This window comes from Erinaceus europaeus, chromosome 2, assembly GCF_950295315.1.
Source record: "Erinaceus europaeus chromosome 2, mEriEur2.1, whole genome shotgun sequence".
NCBI lineage: Eukaryota > Metazoa > Chordata > Mammalia > Eulipotyphla > Erinaceidae > Erinaceus > Erinaceus europaeus.
In genome coordinates this window covers 60,526,384-60,539,345 of record NC_080163.1, presented here as the reverse complement: position 1 = coordinate 60,539,345, position 12,962 = coordinate 60,526,384, and the positions used below count along the sequence as shown (strand labels likewise).

At 43.3% G+C, this 12,962-nt stretch overlaps 1 protein-coding gene and 1 long non-coding RNA gene across 5 annotated transcripts in view; one reads left to right on the top strand and one right to left on the bottom strand.

Annotated features, from left to right (window-relative positions):
* Nucleotides 1–4,825: 4,825 nt before the first annotated feature.
* The window catches only part of INTS10 (integrator complex subunit 10), a 38,976-nt gene continuing 30,839 nt past the window's right edge, over nt 4,826–12,962 (bottom strand). For 3 of the 4 annotated variants that reach the window (XM_060181573.1, XM_060181565.1, XM_016187986.2), the window contains 4 exons: nt 12,657–12,819; nt 11,150–11,243; nt 7,706–7,783; nt 4,826–5,014 (listed from right to left, as the gene is read on the bottom strand). In XM_060181573.1, coding sequence (XP_060037556.1) covers nt 4,858–5,014; nt 7,706–7,783; nt 11,150–11,243; nt 12,657–12,819 — 492 coding nt within the window. In that variant the 3' untranslated portion in view covers nt 4,826–4,857. The remainder of the gene's footprint in view (nt 5,015–7,705; nt 7,784–11,149; nt 11,244–12,656; nt 12,820–12,962) is intronic. The other variant, XM_007522741.3, reaches the window with a different exon arrangement.
* LOC132535552 (uncharacterized) lies at nt 4,946–5,713 on the top strand. The gene is made up of 2 exons (XR_009547334.1): nt 4,946–5,068; nt 5,328–5,713. It is a non-coding gene; the product is annotated as an uncharacterized LOC132535552 (long non-coding RNA).

Genomic DNA, 12,962 nt, shown 5'->3' with positions numbered 1-12,962 from the left:
TTTGTTGTCATGGGGGCACATTTTAAAAAATATTTATTTATTCCCTTTTGTTGCCCTTGTTTTATTGTTGTAGTTATTATTGATGTCATTGTTGGACAGGACAGAGAGAAATGGAGAGAGGAAGGGAAGACAGAGAGGGGAGAGAAAGATAGACACCTGCAGACCTGCTTCACCACCTGTGAAGCGACTCCCCTGCAAGTGGGGAGCCAGGGACTCAAACCGGGATCCTTATGCCAGTCCTTGCGCTTTGTGCCACTTGCGCTTAACCCGCTGCACTACCACCTGACTCCTGGGGGCATATTTTAAATTTTAAATTATTATTTATTTTCCCTTTTGTTGCCCTTGTTGTTTTATTGTTGTAGTTATTTTTGTTGTTGTTGCTGATGTTGTTGTTGGATAGGACAGAGAGAAATGGGGGGGGAGACAGAGAGGAGGAGAGAAAGAGATACCTGCAGACCTGCTTCACTGCCTGTGAAGCGACTCTCCTGCAAGTGGGGAGCCGGGGGCTTGAACCAGGATCCTTGGGCAAGTCCTACCGCTTCACACCATGTGCGCTTAACCTGCTGCGTTATGGCCTCCCCCCCCCCCTTTTTGAATTTTTAAAAAAATTATATTTGTTTATTGGATAGGGACAGCCAGAAATCGGGGGAAGGGTTAGGGAGAGAGGGAGAGGCACAGAGGTACCTGCAGCACTGCTTCATCATTCGTGAGGCTTTCCCCCTGCAGGTGGGAACCGGGGGCTTGAACCCAGATCCTTTTGCACTGTAATGTATGCGCTCAACCAGGTACACCACCACCCAGCCCTAGTAATTTCCACATTTCCCTAAGAGGGTCCCAGGTATCTAAGCCCAGCAACACAGAGGAAGTGTTAGGGCGCTGGGGGAATTCTGAGGCTGTAGTCTCTGAATGAGAAAGCAGATTGGGGTGGGGGTTGGGAGTAGATAGCATAATGGTTATGCAAAGAGACCCTAATGCCTGAGGCTCCATAGTCCCAGGTTGAACTCCCTGCACCACCATAGGCTGATTAGTGCTCTGGTAAAAGTTAAAAAAATTGGGAGTCCGGTGGTAGTCCAGCGGGTTAAGCGCATGTGGCTCAAAGTGCAAGGACTGGTGTAAGGATCCCGGTTGGAGCCCCGGCTCCCCACCTGCATGGGAGTCCCTTCACTGGCAGTGAAGCAGGTCTGCAGGTGTCTTTCTCTCCCCCTCTCTGTCTTCCCCTCCTCTCTCCATTTCTCTCTGTCCTATCCAACAACAACAATAATAACTACAACGATAAAACATCAAGGGCAACAAAAGGGAATAAATTAAAAAAAAGTTAAAAAGTTAAAAGTTTTCGAAAGCAGGTTATCATCTGGGAGTGATGAAATTGTACTTGTGTACAACTGTAATTTGTGTGGGTCTAACTTCCAAAAAAAAGGGGGGGAGGAGGGAAAGAGCAAGATAGTTCACTTGCATTGTGTGCTTACTCTGTCATACATATGATCCAGGTTGTAGCTCCGACCGGAACATAATGGAGGAAGCTACAGTGCTATATCGTCTTTCCCTCAGTTTCCCCTTTCTACCTGAAAAAGTTGGCATGGAGTGAAGACCCAGTGATAAGAAAAGCAAAACAAAAATTTCTGACAAGTGTAAAAAATACTAAGATGGGGACCTAGGTGGTGGCACACGCAGTTAAGTGCATATGTACCATGTGCAAGGACCTGGGTTCAAGCCCAGCTCCCTACCTGCAAGGGGTCAGCTTCATGAGCGGAGAAGATCTGCAAGTGTGTCTCTTTCTGTCTCTTACCTCCCTTCTCAATTTCTCTCTGTCTTATCAAATAAAAACAGGGAAAAAAGTGGGGGAGCAGAGTTAGATAGCATAATGGTTTTGCAGAGACTTTATGCCTGAGGCTCCAAAGCCCCAGGTTACCCCCCCCCCCACACACACACCTTAAGCCAAGGCTGAGCAGTGCTCTGGTAAAAAAAAAAAAAAAAGGAAAAAATGGCCACCATCTTTCTCCCTCTGTCTTCCCCTCCTCTCTCCACTTCTCTGTCCTATCCAACAACAATGACATCAATAACAATAATACAACAAGGGCAAAAATAGCCTCCAGGAGCAATGGATTTGTGGTGCAGGCATGGAGCTCCAGCAATAACCCTAGAGGCAAACTAATAATAATGATAGGGTTAGTTCTTTAAAAGTTCTATGTATGGGGGCCGGGAGGTAGCACAGCAGGTTAAGCGCAAGGACTGGTGTAAGGACTTCCCACCTGCATGGGGGTCGTTCACAAGCGGTGAAGCAGGTCTGTAGGTGTTGCCTTTCTCTCCCCCTCTCTGTCTTCCCCTCCTCTCTTCATTTCTGTCTGTCCTACCCAACAAAAACAGCAGCAATAGCAACAATAATAGTAACAACAACAACGATAAACAATAAGGGCAACAAAAGGGAAAAAGTGGCCTCCAGGAGCAGTGGATTCGTAGTGCAGGCGCGGAGCCCCAGCAATAACCATGGAGGCAAAAATTAAAAAATAAAATAAAACATTAAAAAGTTCTATGTAATATGCTCCAGAAGCCATGACTCCATTAAAGATACATTTCTTAGCATAATTCCAGCTTTTAAAAAATGCCATATCAGAGAATAAACCCAGAAACTTGTACATGTGTGATACAAGTGTGGTCTTCAGGGACCAATGTTTTTTTTTAAAAATTTTTTTACTATCTTTTTTTTTTTAATTTTGCCTCCAGGCTTATCGCTGGGGCTCGGTGTCTACACCACAAATCCACTGCTCTTGGAGGCTATCCCCCCCCCTTTTTGCCCTTGTTGTTTTATTGTTGTTGTTGTGATTGTTATTATTGTCACTGTTTTGGACAGGACAGAGAGAAACTGAGAGAGACAGGCAAGAGACGGGGGAGAGAAAGACAGACACCTGCAGACCTGCTTCACTGCTTGTGAAAAGTGGGGAGCCAGGGGCTTGAACCAAGATCTTTAAGCCATTCCTTGCGCTTTGTGTGCTGAACCCACGGCACTACCTCCTGACCCTCTTACTATCTTTACTTATTGGATAGAGACAGCCAGAAATTGAGAGGAAAGGGGGATAGAGGGGAGGAGAGAGAGAGACACCTGTAGCCCTTCTTCACCACTCATGAAGCTTCTCCTCTGCAGTTGGGGACTAGGGGCTTGAACCCAGGTCTTTGCGCACTGTAATGTGTCCACTTAACCAGGTGATCCACCACTGACTCCCTGGGACCTGGAAACAGTGTTTATTCATTTATTTTTTTTTCTTTTGGGGTGGGGTGGGGAAGGAGGAGAGAGAGAGAGAGAGAAAGAGAGAAATGCTGGGCTAGCATTGCGGGCAGGAGAGAGGATCCAGGAACTCGTGGCGGCGTGGTAATACAGAGTCAGATGTGAGCACAAGGGGTCAGGTCACGTGGCGCCTAACAGCAATGGCCCTCTCCTGCTCTGCACGCCAGCCCTTCTTCAGGTCAGGATGCGGGAGAGAAAAGAGAGGAAGAGAGAACGAAACCAGGAACAGCAGTGGGCTTTATAGGGTAAAAACTGGAAGTGGCAAGTCGGGAACAGAGATGGCTAGGAAAGGGGGTGGAGAGAGGCAAAAGGCATGCTGGGAAGGTGGAAGCGTCCTTAGCAACTGTTGCGATGGTTTTTAACTGGTGGGAGTAATGATTATGTCAATAGGCCACGCTATCAGCAATGCAGCATGGAGCAGGGGGAGCTGGTTTATGCCCCATAGAGAAAGAGAGAGTCTAAATCATTGCCCCATCTTCTGTGGGATTGCTCAGATGCTGTCCATGGTTGTCATATGTGGTGCCAAAGATCAAATCCAGGGGGAGTCGGGCTGTAGCGCAGCGGGTTATGCACAGGTGGCGCAAAGCACAAGGACTGGCATAAGGATCCCGGTTCGAACCCCGGCTCCCCACCTGCAGGGGAGTCGCTTCACAGGCGGTGAAGCAGGTCTGCAGGTGTCTTTCTCTCCTCCTCTCTGTCTTCCCCTCCTCTCTCCATTTCTCTCTGTCCTATCCAACAACGACAACAACAATAAAACCTACAACAATAAAAAAGCAAGGGCAACAAAAGGGAATAAATAAATAAAATAAATATATAAAAAAAAGATCAAATCCAGGGCCTCATGCACGGTAAGGCATGCACTCACTGAGTCATCTCCTGGGTCCTCAGTTTGTAAGATTTTTAACATACCGTTTGTCAAAACATTGGAATTAGGTAGGAAAACACATTGCTAGTGTTTGTTTTTAGTTTCTTATTTGTGTAAACTGTTTTCCCCAGAGTGTATGGAGACAGTAGTTTCCTCTTGGTGATCAATATTCCTTGAGCATTAATTCTGGTTACGTGTATTCCCAAATTTCCATGGTCACAGAAACATCATAGGTGTTTGTATTATGTCATGCAACGCTTCCACCTTTTATGTCTCTTATCTAACTTTGTCAATACCCTGCAGTAGACAAAAGATGTCATTCTCTTCCTGGCTTTTCTTTGCAGAATTTTATCCACAACCTCACTGTAGGGACATATGGCTTGCTTTCACAATGGTGAAGTGTGTGCTCAAGCAAGTGTGTGTGTCAACTGCTTGGCTCCTTAATAACTGTTTTTAAAGAAAGTGCAAAAGCAAATTCAGGATGATTTTTTTATTTACAAAATGAGTTAATTCTCTTATAAAAATTACAAAAAATGACTCTTAAAAATAGAAGTAACTTTTCAGATTGTTGGGAACTGCTTTTACACAGAGAGCTAGGACTCAGATGGTTTTCTTCTTGTTTTAGAATTGTAACAGAAGACATCTATTGAGGCTTTTATGTCTTACCCCAAAGTTTCAAGGTTCTGAGCTGTCTCTAGCAGAGACATCTCCATCAGGACAAAGTCTGAAGGAGCAAGATCTTCTCGTTGATGCAGAACCTATGCAGAACCACCATTAAGTTCTCCCCACAGCGGGATACCTGGCGCTCCATGGCCAGGCGGAAATCCTCCTTCACGCCCTTGGTGATACCCCGTGTGACTGTGTGGTGCCTGAGGGCAGCAATAGGGAAACAGAAGACACCAGGGTTAGATCCAGCATCACTGGTCCGTATTTCTAGGGTAGGAGCAAAGCCTGCCTTAGATCTATCTCCTTCCTTCCTTCCTTCCTTCCTTCCTTCCTTCCTTCCTTCCTTCCTTCCTTCCTTCCTTTCTCTCTTTCAGTCCTAAGCAACATTCTTTCTCAGGAAGAATTAAAACTAGAGGGGCATTCATCCTCCCCCAAAGAAAGGTTGTTTTGAACATATAAATGTCTGGTTCAGTTTTGTCATATAAATGTCACCTTCTGTGTTTTTGTACCCTATAGCTCCGGACACATGGATTCCCCTGCTGACCTCTACCCAAGTCAGTTATACTGGCTGAACTGGGTGCAGACCATCTTGGCTGCAGAAGGAGGAAGGCTGAAGAAGGCAGCCAGGCTGAGCTCAGGCTGCTGGCCCTCAGTTGGGGCTCAGGGAGGGTTGAGGGCCTGGGCACAATCTCCAGGCAGTAAGCATGTCAGTCTCCTCGTGGTGCCAGGACAGGAGAGCACCGCTGTCTGAGTGCTGAGCCCATCCAGACTCAGGTGGGGAGGTTCAATCTGTTCAGCTGCTCAGGAGTCCTGCCTGTTTGTGGAAGGGTCAGTTGGAGTACCAGCAAGGTCTCTAACTGTACCTTAAAAGCTGCGCTTTAGAGGAGAAAAACAAAGGAAACTTCAGAGAACAAAAGACAACAAATGGAAGACTGCAGGGGGGATCTAGCAAAATGCAGTGGGTTCAATTAAAAGATAAAGGAGTTTCAACTGTTGGTTCAGGAATTTGGTAGTTGTAGACCATCAGAAACCACCTAACTATTCCCCACCCCTGCTTCTAACTTCAGACAAATTAGATTTTTCTCTCTCAGTCACAATAAAACTGGTGAAACCACTCTAAAATGTTTCTGATTTTTTTTAAACTTGTATTTTCACATGTGATAAGGCATAGCAAAAGTAACAAAGTTGCAATGCATTAGGATTAAAACAAAAACAACAAAAACCCAGGTTTGGTCAGACTTGTAAAGCTAAGACAGGACATGCTACAATGCCCACAAGCCATTTTTTAAAAATATATAAATTATAATATAATTAACATAAAGCCACAGGCTTTATTTATCTATTGTTGCCAATTTTTTAAAAAAAATTATTTATAAAAAGGAAACACTGACAAAAAAAACATAGGATAAGGGGGGTACAGCCATTTTACACAACTATAAAGGAAGTGTCTCTTGGATGTTCCAAGGAGAATGCATAATTTTCTCTGTCAATTTGTCAAGCTCAGCTGTCAATTTGGTAAAGAGGGCAGCTGTCACTGGGGCAGAGGCCATGAGTCCCACTGGGAACAGCCACCGACCAACCTTTCTGCCCTGAGAGGTTGTTCTGGGCGCAGACTGCAACTGCAGGTGGGAGTCCACCCTCTGGCCCAACAAGAGTTACTGGTGTTTGCAGACAGTATGCTAAAGAACACTAGGGCTCAGAGCGAATTCTCCCCTTAATCCTAATAAAACCAAAATAACACAGTGTTATTGCGCTGCTGCTCAAGTCTGGTGGAACTGTTTCTACAGATCAAGGGTGGCACAACTCAATTCCACTTCTAGCTGATGCTGTAGCCCACTAATAAGTTGGGGTGAAGAGAATTAGCTAGGTTTTGTGGTTGAAAGAACAAGATAAATTAGCTAAGAAGTATGGCATCCTACTCTACCAAATATTTTTATAAAGGTTTTTTTATTTTTTATTTACTTATTGGATAGAGACAGAGAGAAATTAAGAGCGGTGGAGGAGGTAGAGAAGGAAAGAGAGGTATCTGCAGCCCTGCTTTACCACTCGTGAAGCTTTCCCCCTGAAGGGGTGGGGACCAGGGGCTTGAATCTGGGTCCTTTCACAATGTAATGTGTGCACTTAACCAGGTGTGCCCCCTTCAGGCCCCTACCAAATATTTTCAATTCAGAAAGGTGAGGTAATGTGCGAGAAAATAGTATCAATGGCAGAAGAACGTTCTGTATAAATCCCTATTTATATAGTAAAATATCAACACTGGTCACAGTAGGAAAATCCAAGAATAGAAATTTACTTCAGTAAGTTTTAGCAGGGCCAGGGAGATAGCTCAGCCTCCTAGATATGGATACTATAGCAGGGCCAGGGAGATGGCCTCAACATGCATGCCTGAGGACCTAGAAGTCCCAGGTTCAATCCCTGGCACCACCTTGTGCCAGAGCTGAGCAGTGTTCTGGTCCTCTTTCTTCATTCTCCTTTCTCATTCCTTCTGATAATCAATAATGCAGGTTTTAAAAAAAACAACTTCAGCATCATTAAGTGCTTATGATCAAATGCCTTAGGTTTTATCAAAAGCAAAGCATATTTATAGTTTAGGGCCTTACCTAAGGTGCACTTACTTAATCTAATACGATTTTACGTAACTTTTTCCAGATCCATAATGATTTTTAAATTGAACACAAAAACACTGGCAACTTATGGATAAAACAAAAAAAAAAAAAGAAATGTTACAATATTACAACCAGATGGTTTGCCAAGGAATGTAGAACAAATAAAAAAAAATAATAAAGAAATAAAGCATGAGAAAGAGCACTGAGGAACAAAGAGCTGAAAACCATGGGCAGTAAAACATGTCGACAAAACAGCACACTATGAGCAGGTGTTTTTCCACTTGGTACCTGTCAGCAGTCTGTATGCTGGGCTGAAGCACAGGTAAGAATTCCTGCTGCAGTAACCCCAGGGGAGGGCTAGAAGGCCTTTAAAAAACAGCAAACAGCAGCATTCAAACACCCACACCGACTCACCCTGCACTGCAAAAACAACACTCCAAGGAAAAAGCACAGGACTGGAAGCAGACGGTACAGAAACCCTTTCACCCCCTCAAGCCCCTGGCCAAGGTGGCAACCTTTTGGGGGTGGGGGAAGGGAGAAGTGAGTGGGCCTCTTGATGCACCGACACGGGCGACCTTCCAGAGGTATCTGGGTTCCTGGTCCCCAAGTTTGGCCCACTCCAATTTCCGTAGAAAAAAAGTCAACACCGAGGAAGAGGACAATGAAATGCAATTGAATGGCCATAGGGAGAGGGGTTAACATTTGAGAAGACACATTTTTCAAATCCAGCCTCCTCACCCTCCACTCTTCGCAGGCCCATGCCAATCCCAGAAATAAACCTGGTGATGTCTGGTGACCATCTTTGCAAGCCACTGACACCCCAATTGAAGAGGCTCTTCCAAGAGGACTTAGAGGGGCTGGCAATTTTTTGTTTCTTTTGGTTTTGTTTTGAGCAAGAAAGACTGAGTCTGAATTTCAAAAGCACTGAGAAAAGAAGAGATGAGGGAAAGAGAGTCTGGGACCCATGGCTTTGCTGAGTTCTGTAACAACAAAGATTTGGTACATTAGCAGGGTGATGTTCAGATTGTTATTATCCACCCAATTCAGAGCACACACAGGGCAATGTTTTCCACTGTCATCCAGTCTAATGCAACTAAAATACAGAAATACCAGCTTAGAATTATTACTGTTTGAAATATGTGGGAGCAAACCATCTACTTAACAAATGAGCTCGGGTAGGCGTTGATTCCCTCAGTGTCTGTACTGTACTGTACCTGCTGATTCCAGGTGTACAACTATATGGACTCATAGTCTTTCCCTGAGGGTAGAGGGGGTGTTTTATACAGTGCTCACGACATCTCTGCCACTCAGCTGGGAGGATACCCAAAATGTCAGCCTTGGCTTCAGGGCCATGAGGGGAAAGGAAGATAGGTCATTTAACTCAGGATTTCAACCAGGTTTCCATTAGTATGAGCTTGCTGTTGATGCAGATGGTTATGTCTGCTTTGGTTTAGGCAACAATAACCCAAAAAAGTCAGATTTCAAATGAACTCTTAAGACTCACAGTGAAAACCAGGAAAGTTGCTACAAGGTGAGTTCACTAAGTTAACAACCAAGTCCTGCTTCCAAACTGATGGAATAGCAGGTATTCCTAATTGGGAGTTACAAGAAAATAAGAGTTATATTGACCAAGGCAGAGTAACTCGGAAACATCCCTCACAGGCTGGAAATGCATGTAATGAACCCCTGACTTCCCCTAAACAACCCCTAACAAAAATGCTATTTGGGTAGCCACTGTCCTTTTGTTTTCACTCCTTAACGCAGGGATGCCTGTATGTACCTGTCATTGTTTAGTTCAAACAAACACTGATTAAAAAAGTTCAGAGAGGGGGTCGGGCAGTGGTGCACTAGATTAAGCGCACATACAATGAACTGCAAGGACCCACACAAAGATCCCAGTTTGAGCCCGGGGGCTCCCCACCTGCAGAGGGGTCGCTTCACAAGCAGGGAAGCAGGTCTGCAGGTGTCTCTCTGTCTATCTTCTCCTCCCCTCTCAACTTTTCTCTGTCCTATCCAATAAAAATATGAAAGATGGCCTCCAGGAGCAGCGGATTTGTAGTGCTGGCACCAAGTCCAGCAATAAATAACCCTGGAGGCAAAAAAAAAAAAGATTAAAAAATGTTCAAAGATTTGACTGTTAACTTTTTGATGATGCACTTTCTCACATGTCCACAAACTTTCTTAGGCATTATCTAAGGTGAGAATCTTCTAGATGTTTGATTTTAGCTTCTGAGATCAGATGAGATAGGTCGTGTTCAGGGTGGTATGGCTGTAGACATGTTTGATTTTAAATCAAATTTGAGATTAATCTCAAATGGAGGTTAGTATGACTAAGGATACCTACATATCCTACATGTTTGTGTGGCTGAGCTTTAATGGGAATTAACTAAAAATGATTTCAGGTATGTTTGTATGTCTAGCCTCAAAACCTATAAGAGAAACACAAAACATGAAATGAGTTATTAGCTAGGCTCCTATATCACAGCATAATCTTTACTCTCAAATATTAGGAAAAGGAGCAATCGTTTTAGTCACAGCTTTTATTTACAAACTTAGGGGGAGGTGAATGAAGCGTGTTCATCCCATCTTATATTTTGATGTATAGAAATTCTTGCATATGTTTTAAAGACAATTTGTTTACTTCAAATATTTAGAAGATTTAGTAACACAAGATTGGGGAAAAAAAAATCTACTTAATCTTCCTAATTTGTTGAATGGATTCTGCAAGCCCCTGTTCTTGTCAGGATTAAAGTGATGTTTGCCATGCAGCAGGCAGCTGAGCTTATGGAAATACAGAATGTACATTTTTCACTTCCCTTTCTCATCATTTCTAAGGTTCTGCAAAGACAGAACAAGATGTGGGTTTTTGCTTTTGACGACGACTTGTCAACTCGTTTGTTTCACAAGTGAGGGGACAGGAAGAATATTTGCAGCGTTAACAGCACTGGTTCCTCGCTCAGGGTTCAGTCTCTTGCAGTGACTCTAACACTGACTTACAGACACGCTAAATAGGCGGGACGCAAAGGAGGAGGAGTATGGAAAGAAAGCTAGGCATGGCAATTATAGCACAGTGGGTATATCATCCAAACTACAATGAGTATCGGAGGATAGCAGCAAGATTTATGAGCTATTTAAAAATCATAAATGGTCACTCACTCCATCTAAGTGTTGGGAGGGCATGCCTGAGACCAAGCACCCCACCATCACTTCACAGGGCAGGCGTGTTTCATCTGGAGGCACTAGATCTGGCTACTTTTCTTCAGCCTATGTAATCAATGAGGACTGCTTCAACAGGCTTCTGTTAAATGCTGAACCCCATGTACAGCTTATAAATGAAATTTAAAATCCTAATGAATTTTCCTAATCCCAGACAACATCAGCATGGCTTTCCTTCATTAAAAGCACACCTTATGTGACTAATCAGACATTTGTAGAATTGGTCTGTAAATTTCAGATAGGAAAAGATATCGTGAATAACATTTCTGTCTGTGAAGAAGTTTCAGAAGTGACAGAAACAACCAAATTTAACCAGTGTTGAGCAGAAATGTGGCTAAGGAAATGTCAACTCTTTCAAAAAGATACCTAGAATCACATCTACTTTTAGAAGCAGAGATCAGGTATTAACCAGTCTCTATGACATTTTTGAAAGGTGTAGACATCTACAGACATTTCCTATAAGCACACAAAAGGTGAACAGTACACATGGGTGAACAAAAAAGACCGTATACTTACTTGATCAACATTCCTTGATTGGGCAGTAACTCCAGATGAATCTTCCCACCTTCCTGAGTCCTTAAATAGGCAAATTCTTCTAGCATGTCAATATCTGCGGGTAAGATTCAGGTGAGTCGCGTGTAGAAATGAGGAGTCCATTCTCTTGGGTGAAGACACAAAAACTGAGGACCATGTGGCCATGGCCACTCCACATCAGTGACTGAGGAATCAGTACTGGAGCTTAGACTCCAAAACTAATGATTCTGACACTAGCCAAATCACCTCACAAAGATGAATGTGTTTTTCTTCATTATTATTATTATTATTTTTAATTGTTACAGGGTTATCGCTGGGGCTTGGAGCCTGCATAACCAATCGACCACTCCTGGTGGTCATTCCCTACCCCTCCTTTTTTTTCTTTCTTTTACTTGAAAAACAGACACTGAGTAGAGAGGGGGAGGAAGAGAAATACCTACAGACCTGTTTCACTGCTTATTAAACATACCCCCGCAGGGTATGGGGAGCAGGGACTTGAACTGGGGTCCTCACACATGGCAGCATGTATGCTCAAGTGGGTACACCACTTCTGGCCCCCTATGAACATGTTTCTCAAATAAATAATAACAGATTCTAAACAAGAGCAAAATCTTGGTTTTTTTTTTTTTTTTTTTTAAATCAAATTGTGGAAGGGGGGATGTTGTATATCCCCTCAACAGGATGGGACTATTGATGTAGGCATTTGGACAAAGATTTTAGATTTCCAGAACTCAAAAATGTATTAAGACAAGCCATGAATTTTAAGATATAAATGCCCAGGTGGATATGTAACTTTCAATCACAAGTTGTCTTTATCTGAAAAAAAATAGTATGAAGAGTTCCTATCACTGAAAGTGACAGCTAAGTTGTGGCATCTTTAGTGGGAACTCATTGCAGCTGTGGCAGTCAGTAATGGCATGGTGATCTCAGGGCTCAGCACACCCTCTTTAATAGATGACGGCAAATCAGCTATTACTTTCTGTGGCTAAGCTAGCACTTCTGAGCCTGTCAGAAATCTGTAGGCTGCTACTTTAGACATCTGGAGTTCCTTCCTGGAAGCCACCAGAAGTGAAAGATGGAATAGGGTTGTTCCAGTTGGGGCAGTCTCATTTTCAACCCCAATGCATTCCCTCTCTTCTACCCAGAATGGTTCATTCATTTTATTTATTTATTTTGGAGGGGGGTTCTTCGGTATATATTCATTCTAAGAAAATCAGAATTTGTTTGGGCACTTACATGATTTCATAGCTCTTCCCCCACCCCCATAGTTTCAGATACATAGAGAAGGAGAGACAGAGCTGGAGAAATAGAGCTATTATTACACAGCTCTACCATTCATAAAAGTTCCCACTGGTATCATGTATGGTGCTCTCATGTAGTGCTGGGGGCTCAAACCCGGGTTCTCATGCATAACCAAATGTGCACTTTCCTGGGTGATCTATCTCCCAGCACCAAAGATCATAGTTTCTTATATAGGAAAAAAGGATACTTGTAACATAGTTGAAAAAATTCTCATATTGGAAATTTCCTTGTTGGCAAATCTTATTGACCGCTTTCAAGAAAAGATTCTCTCCCCGAGGCCACTCTTGCTGAAGCAATACGATCACATGCCCCAGTGCCATGTCATCTCTGTTGTCTGTGAAGGCTCTAAGCTGTAAGACAAGATTTAAAGGAGGAAAAGGAAATCAGAGGATAGTCCAAAATACAACAAATGCCACTTCATAAAAAAAAAAAGTGCTGTTACATGAAAATATGTCATTAAGATAATTATTGTAAGGAGCAGAAACACACTTGC